The sequence below is a fragment of the Elephantulus edwardii genome, unplaced genomic scaffold (assembly GCF_000299155.1).
Source record: "Elephantulus edwardii isolate Elephantulus edwardi_28Jun2011 unplaced genomic scaffold, EleEdw1.0 scaffold00131, whole genome shotgun sequence".
NCBI classification, from domain to species: domain Eukaryota; kingdom Metazoa; phylum Chordata; class Mammalia; order Macroscelidea; family Macroscelididae; genus Elephantulus; species Elephantulus edwardii.
This window is the reverse complement of record NW_006399881.1, coordinates 4,783,727-4,795,401: the sequence shown is the minus strand read 5'-3', so window position 1 is coordinate 4,795,401 and position 11,675 is coordinate 4,783,727. Positions and strand designations below refer to the sequence as shown.

The 11,675-nt window shown below is 41.3% G+C and overlaps 1 protein-coding gene and 1 pseudogene across 2 annotated transcripts in view; one reads left to right on the top strand and one right to left on the bottom strand.

The window, feature by feature from the left end:
* The first annotated feature begins 2,518 nt into the window (after positions 1–2,518).
* Positions 2,519–11,675, top strand: part of LOC102870028 (chromosome unknown open reading frame, human CXorf56) — a 38,122-nt gene continuing 28,965 nt past the window's right edge. The window contains exons 1-2 of one of the 2 annotated variants that reach the window (XM_006893775.1): positions 2,519–2,690; positions 8,058–8,175. In XM_006893775.1, coding sequence (XP_006893837.1) covers positions 2,567–2,690; positions 8,058–8,175 — 242 coding nt within the window. In that variant the 5' untranslated portion in view covers positions 2,519–2,566. The remainder of the gene's footprint in view (positions 2,691–8,057; positions 8,176–11,675) is intronic. The other variant, XM_006893774.1, reaches the window with a different exon arrangement.
* LOC102849794 overlaps positions 11,562–11,675 on the bottom strand; it is a 9,646-nt pseudogene continuing 9,532 nt past the window's right edge.

Below are 11,675 nucleotides of genomic sequence, written 5' to 3'. Positions count from 1 at the left end.
TTGATGTGAGTAATACTCAGCTCAACAGCAATTAGCCCTGTATGGATCTTGTTTGTTGAAATAATCAATTAGTATTTCTGGGGCTTTATTTTTTGCCAAGTCCTTCAGAGTAGCCTTCACTTCCTCCTTCATCACCGTTGCCTCTTGATCACATGTTGTTTCTGGAAATTCTTCTGTGTCAGCCAATTCTGTTTGTTTTTTCTTGTGTACTGTTGAGCCAGATCCACTGGTACAGGAGTAGATTGCCCTGTCTTCTCCAGCAGAGCATCTGGTGGATGTGAACCACACACCTCTGGGATTGCATGGCAGTTCCTTGCCACCAGAGCTCCCGTAGCCAATTTTTTTTAAATTTTTATTATTATTAATTTTAATGAAAATTTACAAAGACTTTGGATTTCCACTTTTCTCCCCTCCCAACCCACCCCCAGCCAGTTCTTTTTGATACACTGAGTCTATATACTCGTTTCATCCTCTTGTAATGCTTTCTAGATCATTCAATATTCTGCCCATCACATCCTTGAGTATTGCAACTCGAGGCTTGATTTCACGCTTTAGTTATTTCAGCTTAAGAAATACCAATCTATCTAGTATTAAAAATTTTAAAAACCTTTCACAACTCAATAAAAAGGACACATAACTCAATTTAAAATAGGCAATGGATCTGAGTAGACAATTCTTCCAAAGAAGATAGACAAATGGCCAATAAGTATGTGAAAAGATGTTCAACATTATTCTTCATTCTCAGTCACTTTCCTTGATGTAAATAAAAATAAATATTAAATACTATTACATATCCAATACAATAGCTAGAATAAAAAGAAAGGAATGAAAAGTGTTGATAGGGATAAACTATAGGTGGACTGTAAAATGGTGAAGCTCTTTGGAAAATAGCAATTTCTCAAAAGATTAAACAGTGTTACCCTATGACCCAGAAATTCTAGTCTTAGGTTTATATAAAAAAGACTGGACAAGAAATGTCCTCACAAAACTTTGTAAATGAATGGTCATAGCAGTATTTTTATGAAATAAAAAAGTAGTAATAATACTCACCAACAGATCAACGGATAAACAAATCGTGGTAAGTCCATCCAATGGAACATTAATTCAGACACAAAAATGAGTAAGTACTGATACATGGTACATTAAAGAACCTTGAAAATGTCATGCTGTGTGAAAAGTAGCCATTCACAAAAGACCACATGTTATATGATTCTATATAGAAAATGTCCATAGTAGGCAAATCTATAGAGACTGTAGATTTGCTGCTGGAAAGAATGAGGAATTAGGAGTGATTGCTAATGGGTAGAGAATTTCTTTTGGAATGATGAAACTATTCTGGAATTAGTGGTAATAGTTGCTTAGTTTTGTGAACATACTAAAAACCAATGCATTTACAAAAGTAAAGTCTATGTTAGGTGAATCATAACTCATATTTTAAAACCCCAGCTATCTTATGTCATTATGCACTCATCCTGAAGACAGCCTTTAAAGTAAAAATCAGAACACACACCTAAGGTTTGAGTATGCACATAAAATGTAACATAAGTCCCTTGTATACCTGTAACACTATGTATCTATATTATTTGTTGTTGTTATGCCCCATCAAGTCTCCTGCGACTCATAGCGGCCCTATGTACAACAGCCCTACACTCTGATCTGTGCTGTGCCAATCGCACTGTCTCCAACACACCTACCCTCATTACCCCAGTCACTGAATCAATCTTGTCGAGGGTCTTCCTCTTTCCTGCGCCTGCCCTCCACCCTCCCAAGCATGACATCCCTCTCCAAGGACTGGTCCTTCCTTACAACATGTCCAAAGTATGTCAGATGAAGCTTCAGAATCCTTGCTTCCAAGGAACAGCCTGGTTTCACCCTCTTAAAGACGAAACTGTTTGTTCTCTTAGCAGTCCATGGTATATTCAATACTCTTCTCCAGCACCACAGCTCAAAGGCACTCACTCTCCTTCTATCCTTCCTAGTCATTGTCCAGCTCTCTGATGCATAACAAGTGATTGCAAAGACCATGGCCTGTATCAAGAGGACCTTAGTCTCCAGACTGATGTTGTTGCTCTTCAGTACTTTGGAGAGGTCTCTGACAGCAGACTTTCCCAATGCAATACATCTTTTAATTTCCTGGCTGCTGGTGGCAAGAGTGTTGATTGTGGATACATACATATACATATACATATACATCATATACATATACATATATATAAAATGTGTGTTTGTGTGTATAAATTATTTATATATATACACAATGTATTTATATATATATTTACACACACACATACACTATATATATAAATACTATAAAGGATGCTTCTTTTTTTTTTTTTTTTAAAGGATGCTTCTAACAAAGCAGTCCCTGAGTATTCAAGTGAAGGCAAAGGAGAGTCCTCAGAGCAACTTAGCGGAACACCCTTGCATTTTAATCTAATGAGACCTTAAAGCCAAGACTGACACGTGACTAAGAGAGCCCAAAGGGCAACTCTCAGCGCGCCCCCGTGACGTCATTTTTGTGCGCCCACCATCCTTGCTGTTGCTTTCTCCCCAGCTTCCGCGAATTATGCCAAAAGTGGTGTCGCGGTCGGTAGTCTGCTCCGACACCCGGGACAGAGAGGAGTATGACGATGGCGAGAAGCCCCTCCACGTCTACTACTGTCTGTGCGGCCAGATGGTCCTGGTGCTCGGTAAGTAGCCGCGAAGGAGCGCAACTTCGGTTTCCTCTGACTCCCGAGTCGTACAGAAAAGCGCGATGAAGTTTCGCTTTCGCCAGAACCCGCCGCGCTCGTCCTCCCTTGACGTCAGAGCATCTGTGCTCTTTAACTTTGTGAGTCTCTAGACCCTGGATGAGATGAACTGATACTGTAACCAGGGCAATGTGGGTACGTGTGTCATGTCAGAGTCGGTGAGACTGGCTCTGGACAGAGCGGGCTCTAGAGCTGCGGATATAGGGTCGCAGGCGACTCGACGGCACATAACAACAACAACATGTACAACATCCAGATCTCCCTTCTCTCAAAACAGGACTCACTGTTTCTGTAAAAATTATCCTGTATCCCTCCCCGGCTCCTTCCACGCTCTTCAGAACCACAATCAAGGGAATTTAAAAAGACCATAGCTCTTCCCTAGTCCAACATGTCTCTCTAGATAGAGCCTCATTTCTTTACTTCTTTTCTAGCAAAACGAAAAAGATTTCTTCTTTATTGCTGTCTTCTACGTCCTCACTTCCCGTGCCATCTTAGTCCCACTCAGACCTCATCATCTAGACCATTCTTGTCACCACAGAGGGTGCCCATACATGTCACACAGAACTCCACGTTGCCAGTTCCACTGGCCAGTTGTCAGGCTTCTTATGATCCCTTCTCGGTAGTATTTGAAGGGTTAATCACTCCATATTTCTGCCCGCCCCCCCCCCCCCCCCGCCTCCGTATTTCTTGAAACATACTCGTTATTTTCCAAGTCTCCACAGTGTCCTCATTTTAACTTCTACCTCAAATTTTGCCCCTTCTCAGTGTCTGCTTCCTTTGTCTTACATTTTAGGCACCTGTATTCTCGATTCTCTGGTTTACTTAAGTCCTCTCAACAAATCCCAAGCATTAAATACCACCTATATTGAAGAAAGTGCTACCAGGTTTTCCTTAAAGGCAAAGAGGGCGAACCTTGCTCTCACACACTTTGGGCATTTTTGTTAGGAGGAGGCTAGTCCTTGGAAAAAGACATCGTACTTGGAAAGGGCGAGGGTCCGTGAAAGAGAGGAAGACCCTCAACTAAATGAATTGACATGGTGACTGTAACAATGAGCTCAAGTATATCAAAGATGACAAGGATGGGGCAATTCTCAGATCTGTCATTCATGGGGTTGTTATGAGCTGTAGGCGACTTGGCGGCACCTAACAACACCACGTATAGATGACTCCCAGGTTTTCATTTTAAGCCTGGACCTAATATCTGCAGTGGAATGTTAAAGAAGCCTCTCACACGTTGTTGTTGTTGCTGCTGTGTGCCATGGAGTCAGAACTGACCCATGGCTGACCTTGCAGCAAATTTTCAGAGGCAGTTAATCCTATTGGAGGAGACTGCCCATCAGATCCTCCAGCGGATTTTTGGAGGCAGTTACTCACACAGGAGGGGATTGCACAGTGACCCTCCAGCGGGTTTTCAGAATCAGTTAATTGCATGGGAGGAGATTGCCCATCTTTGTCCTGCCCTGTGAAGCAGCTGGTGGATTCAAACCGCCTGTCTTTGGATTGCAATGCAGCTTCTTACCATTAGGCCACCACCAAATCCTCGCACATAGATCCACTCTAAATGAAATCAGTGATCCCTGTCCCTCTACTTAACTCTTTTCATAGCCTTCCCTATTGCAGTGAGAGGTACCACAATGCATAGGTAGCTCAGATCAAAACCCCTGGAATTATTTTTTATTTTATTATTTTTTATGCTTCATCAAAAATCTGTCCATTCTGACCACTTAGGGCCACCTCCATTTCTACCATTCTGATCCAAGCCACTATGATCTCTCACCTGGATTAGCACAATTCTTTTACTCTCCCTTTCTCCGTTCTTGTCTCTCCTAGTCTGTTTTCTGCACAAAAGCCATAGTTATGTTCTTTTTCAGAACAAATTATTTTCTAGAACATAGGGGTATTTTTTTGGTGGGACAGAATATTTTTTTATAATAACAATTTACTGTGTTTTGGATGGAACTTTACAAACTAATTTAGGTTTCCATTTGATAATTTCTGTATACATTGTTTCTGCAACAGTTCTGTTTCTACAATGTATCAGTCTGTTTCTACAATGTTTCATTGTGTTCTGGTTATTTTGTTTCCAGTTCTTTAGTCTTTTCCTCTTGAAAGTAAATGTTGCCTTTTTTGGTCCCACATAGGAAGTGTACCATCCTTGTTGGTAATACATTTTGTTTTGTATACTGCTCTATTTTTCTGTTAAAAGGTGATCATGGGGAGATTTTCAGTTCAAGGTTTAAAGAAGTTTAAACACCACAAATCAGTGGCATTGAATTTTCTTCTATCTTTATGCACTGTCCAACTTTAACATACAGAACAAGTAAATGAAAAGACCATGGATTGAATCAAGCACACCTTAGTCTTTAAACTGATGTCATTACTTGTTGTTGTAGCGACCCTATGTATGATCGCCCTAAACCCTGCTCTATCCCTTGCCAATCTTATTGTCTCCGACACACCTATCCCCATTAACCCAGTGATGGAGAATCGATCCATTTCATCGAGGGTCTTCTGCTCCTGTGCTGTCCTTCCACACTCCCAAGTATGGTGTCCCTCTCCAAGGACTGATCCTGCCTTGCAACATGTTCAAAGTATGTCAGACAAAGCTTCAGAATCTTTGCCTCCAAGGAGCAGCCTGGCTTCACCCTCTCCAGGGCGAACTTGTTTGTTCTGTTAGCAGTCCATGGTATGTTCAATACTGTTCTCCAGCACCAAAGCTCAAAGGCATCAACTCTCTTTCCCTAGTCATTGTCCAGGGGAGGGGAGGAGTGGGGAGGAGAGGAGAGGGTCTTTAGCAGAATCTTGCTTGCATGTGATATCAACAATACTTTTCGATAATTTCCACACTCTGTGGGATCACCTTTCTTTGGAATGGGAACAAATATAGATCTCTTCCAGTCAGTTGGCCAGGTGGTTGTCCCCTAAATTTTTTAAAAAAATTCATTATTATTTTTTTTGTGTGTACTATCAAATCAGACCTGACTGGTACAGGAGGAGATTGTCCCTCCTTCTCCAGCAGAGCATCTGGGGAATTCGAACTGCGAACCTCTGGGATTGTGTCCTTCAGATTTTTTGGCACAACTTGGTGAGCATATCCTGGGCAGCACCTGTGTTGAAATATGTCAATTAGTGTGCCAGCAATTCCTGGGGCCTTGTTTTTTTGCCAGTTCTTTCAGAGCAGCTTGAACTCCTCCTTCATCACCATAGGCTCTTGCTCATACATTGTTTCATGAAATTCTTCTGTGTATACCAATTCCTTTTGGTACAATGACTTCTGTGTACTCTTTCTATCTTCTCATTACTCCTTAGAGCTATGAGAAAGTGTCCTTGACAGTAGATTTTGCCAGTATCTTTGATTTTTTTTTTTTTACTGTCAGGGTCTTATAATATCTAGAATAAAACCAGAGTCTATAGATGTTATGTGCCTGTGACTCATAGCACCCCTATGTACAACAGCCCTAAACCTGCTCTATCCTGTGCCAATCTTATTGTCTCTGACACACCTACCTCCATTACCTCAGTCACTGAATCAGTCCATCTCATTGAGGGTCTTCCTCTCCTGTGCTGTCCTTCCACTCTTCTCCAAGGACCGGTTCCCTCCTTGCATAATCAGGCCCCTCACTGCCTCTCAGACTTCAACTACTCTTCCTACTCACTGTATTTCAGCCACAAAGGCCTTCTTGGCTTTTCTCCACCATAAAAAAAGAAAATGTTCCTGCTTCAGATATTTTGTATTCCTCAGTGCTTCTCACTTCATTCCAGTCTCTGCTTAAATGACACTCTCTCAGAGCACTCTTCCCTGCCTACCTTATTTAAAACAGCGTCCCTATTGTCTTTACCTTTTTAACTTGCCTACTTTTTCTTGGTAGCACTTATTTATGAGATCATTGTTTACCTTCTGACTCTACCTGAATTTTTCGTTAGCACTTGACACTATCAGAAATCATACATTTATGTCTTTTTTTTTAAAGTATTGTTATGAGTCACAGGTGACTTGATGGCACATAACAACAACAACTTGATAAAAAAAAAAGTATTTGTAAAGTCCATTGCTTTGACAATAAGGTACCCTTCATCAATACACAGACTTTGTTTACTGTTTGCTTATACAGTATTAAAATAGTACTTGGCACATAGGTGACCCTCACGTGTTTATGACATAAATTAATGAACATCAAGGAGGTGTGGTGGAAAGAGCATGAGCTTTGAATTATTGGCAGCTGGATCTGAATTCTTGTCCTACTTCTTACTAGATTCCTGGTAAATCTCTTATCCTTTCAAAGCATCTGTTCCCTCGTCTTTAAAATAGGAATAAATAAAATAAGCAGATTGCTATGAAGAATAAATGAGTTAACTTGTGAATTATCTAGTGTTCTCCGTCTACCTTGAACCTAAATAAATCATTCTGATCACTTGACTTTGGCCATGACCTTTTAGGGTACTTAATTTGCATCACATCAATTTTCCATCTGCCTTATAACTATTTGTTTCCTGTATGTTTTCAGATTCAAGTTCCATCTGAGGTAGATAACTTTCCTGCTCTGGGTATTGATTCTGACTCGCCCTCTTGCTTGTTAGCACTTCATCTTTCCCAATGTTTTCTTTACAAACATTCCAGAATGCTTGCTTGCCTCTGCCATGGGTGTGTTATAACATAAAGTGTACGATAGTCACAGAAGCAATCATAGAAAATTTGAATTGCAGTGCTGGGAAGAAGGGCTTTCAAATAGAAGTCCCTGGGTGGCATAAACAGTTAAAAAAATGATGATTTGAATCCACCCAGAGATGCCTTGGAAGATTAGCCTGACAATTCTCTTTTGAAAGATTACACCCTTGAAAACTTTCTGGGACAGTTCTACTCTGAGTTACTAAGAGAATCAATTCAACAGCAACTCACAAATCTTTCAAATGAGGGGAGAGATTAAGAAAGAGATAATGATTTGTCAAGGATTACAAGGGCACTAACAGAGTTGGAACCAAAATCCAGATCTCCTGACACCACTTCATTTTGAATTGGGAAAATCAATGCTGAGCTTTGAGTAAAATAGCAAGTACGGTTTTTTAAAAATTAACATAGCAAGGTCCCTGATGGAAGCTTCTGATTGCCCCAGGGTATTTTCCAGTGTCTTTAGTGACCAGAGGGAACTCTGGTGGCCTTGTGGTAAGGCATTGTGCTGCCAACCCAAAGGCATACAGTTCGAATCCACCAGCTACTCCAAGGGAGAAGGATGGGCAGTCTCTTCCCATGCAGTTTATAGCCTCTAAAACAACCACAACTAGTGTCCAAATCTTTCTCCATTCTTTCAGACTGTCAGTTAGAGAAGTTACCCATGAGGCCCCGGGATAGATCTCGTGTCATTGATGCTGCCAAACATGCTCACAAGTTTTGTAATACAGAAGATGAGGAAACCGTCTATCTCCGGAGGTAAGAGTTGACACTGTTGTTTTGAGATCTAGTTCTGAGGACAATATATCCCCATATGGGATTTCTGTTTGGTGTGTTCTGTGAATTTTTTTAAGCTTTTGAACACTTTTAATGGATGGATTTTGCTTTCTTTTTTAAAAAAATGTGATTTTAAAGGAAAAGGGAAAGGTCTTCTGTGAAAAACAATCTATATGAACTTTGTAAGTACACTGGTATTTTTTTAAAAAAGTGATTTAGGTGAAAATGTACAAAGCAAATTGGTTTTCCATTCAACTGTTCATATATATTTTGTTTGGTATCATTAATTATAAACCATATAGTGCTGAACACATCATCCAGTTAGACCTAATTCTTTAATATTTGTCGTAACTGTTAAAGAGTGTGCAGCCTAATGAAAGAAAAGGCTACTTAATGTGATAGGCTACTGGGATTATGAATAAAAGACTATGGGAAAACAGGTGAGAGTGGGCCATTCTGTCTACATGGAGAGCAGGAAAGACTTCAGAAGGAGGTGGGCTTGTTTGGGCCTTGGAACTAGGATTTCAAGTAGTTGGAGGAGATTAGGAGAATTCCAGGTAGATCAAATATGGAAGCATTAGAAATGCCAAGCATGGAGAGCTTGGGAAGACTGTACACTTCTTTGCAGCTGAAACACAGGTTACTTCACAGGGAGGCTCTAGTGAGGACAGAGCAAAGTGTTGAAGTAGACAAGCTTAGCAGTGGACTTGGATTTTGTTGTTGTTCTAGAGTTTATATGCTAGGGTTGAACCAGGGAAAGCTACAGACTGATAGCTGGCTAGTTTATTTAAGAAACCAAACTGTGGTTTTCATTGTTGTAATTGGAACCAACTCATAGCTGACCCTCCATTGTGTTTTTGAGGCTTTAAATCACACAGGAAATTGCCCATTTTCCTCCCTTTGAGCAGCTGGTAGATCTTCAGCCTTTAGGTTAGAAGTTCAGCTTTCTACAAACTACACCACTGTTTTTGTTGTTATTAAGTGCTGTTGAGTCGAGTAAGACATATAGCAACTCTATGAACAGATCTGAACCCTGTCCTGTCCTGTGCCATCCTCACATTTCATGACACCCAAAAGCCCATTGCAGCAGTCACTGTGTCGATTTACCTGTTGAGGGTCTTCCTTTCCTTCACCAACCCTCCACCCTTCCCAGTAAATTCATGAAGAAAGGCCCACCAGAAAATATAAAATACTCCATTATACTCAGGATTTCTTATACATGAGAGAACATCTTGTGTTTGAACTGCTGTAGTTGAGTCTCTTCTTGTTGCTGTTGTTGTTGATTGCCTTTGAGTCGAGCACAACTCATAGCTACCCTATAAACAAAAGGCCTCTTGAGCCTCTTACTATCAGCTAAACACAATTCCTTGCTTTTCCTCTTCCTGTAACAAATGGTAAGTGAGCTATGGTGGCCTAGTTGGTAGGGAGTTGCACTGCCAACCCAAAGGCAAGTGGCTCCGATCCAGAGGCTCCATGGGAGAAAGAAGGGCAGTCTTCGCCTCTGCAATTCACACCCTTTGAAAACACACTGAAGAGTCAGCTAGGAGCCAGTTCCAACCTGACAGCAATGAGTTGTATTGAGTTGATGACAAATGATAAGAAGGAACCCTGGCGGTGTAATGAGTTGTCTGTGGTTTGAATGCACTAGTCGCTCCATGGGAGAAAGATGAGATAGTCTGCTTCTGTTAAGATTTATAATCTTGGCAACTTGATAGAGTATTTCCGTGAATCAGAATGAACTTGATAGCAGTGAGCATGATGAATGATAAGGACATGCAATGACTGAATGCTGGGATGCTGGCCAAGAAGCTGGCAGTTCAAACCTACCAGCTGCTCTGTGAGACAAGACCTGCCAATCTGTTCCTATACAAAGTTTAGCTTAGGAAACCCTGTGGAGCAGTTCTACTCTCCCAGAGTGAGTCGGGGTCAGTTTGACAGCACATAGCAGCAGCCTGATGAATGATACCATCATTCATTCCAGGTGGTGGCCCAAGCAGAAATCTGGAAGTCACTCCTCCTCTTGTGTGAGTTACCCATTGCATGTCCCATTCCCTGTGCCCCTCCGGTCACTCCGTCAGCACTGTTAACTCTGCCTTCACTGTACCTTCTACTGACCGTTGTTATGTGCTTTTGAGTTAGAACTGACCCATAGCTGACCTTTTAGCATGTTTCCAGAGCAGTAAATCACACAGGAGGAGATTGCTCATCTTTCTCCCTTGGAGCAGCTGGTAGATTTGAACCACATGCCTTTTGGTTGGCAGTGCAGCTCCTTACCACCAGGCTACTGTAGCTTCCCTGCTGACTGAATTATTCTAATAATTATCTAAAGTATACATTGTGTCCCCTGCTTGCTTTCCGTGGTTCTTTCAAACATTTATAAAGAACAGGTCCTTTCTTCAAATGACACAAGAAGTAAAAACAAATAAAACTGGGAAGAAGGAAATTGCTCTGATTAGCATGAGCCCTGCTCACTTCAATAATGATGCCCTCTGATGGGAGAGCATTATGCTGAGCGAACTGACTCAGTCCCCCAAGGACAAATATTATACAAAACCCTTATTATAGAATGATTGGGGAGGGGGGTGGATGCAGAGGGATGGGGATGTGCAGGGGGAAGGGCGGATTAATGATGGGGTTGTACAATTTGATGGGGGGGGTGAGGGAAATTGGAAGAATCTGTCCTGGAAAACAGTATTTGAATTTTGTAAATAAACTAGAATAATAATAATAATAATAATAATAATAATAATAATAATAAGTAGTTAATGATGCCCTCCTTCCCTAGCCAGTTTTACTAAGGGCTCACTGTGGTGTACCATTTAAACCTCTAATCCTGGAAGCCCTCTCTGATCTGGCTTGAGCTTCCTGTTTATTCTCATCTCTTGGAAATTCCTTCACTTATTTCTAACAGCAAATATGAATATTTCACAGTTTCTGTACACCAGGAATTGAAGAGCAGCTTAGCTAGCTGGTGTGGGCCAGATGCTGACCATGAGTACAGACATCTGAAGGCGTGTTTATCCCTAGAGGATCCGCTCCCAGGGTGGCTCAGTTACAGAGTTGGCAAGAAGCCTCAGTTCCTCACCATAATCTCCCCATAGGGCTGCTTCCACAGAGATATCCAAGAGAGAGCCAGTGATCCGAGGGAGAGCAAGGTGGAAGTTGCCGAGTCTTTTGTGACCTAACTGGTGGAGTTGTACACCATTTCTGCAATGTCCTTTTGGTGTCTCAGGTCAGCTGTATTCATTGTGGGAGAGAACCACACAAGAATGTGGGCCACGATCATTGGACTCTGTCCTAGAGGCTGGCTGCCACAACCAGGGAGAATGTTGTGTTTTTGTTTAGGGCCACAAAGCTATCCTTATGTCTTAGATTCCTAGAGTCAGGACAGGAAAGAAATGTCAAATTTACCAAATCCAGTGATGCAGCTCCTATTATTCTTTTTTTTTCTTATTATTCTTCATAATCATGTTGTTGTTGTT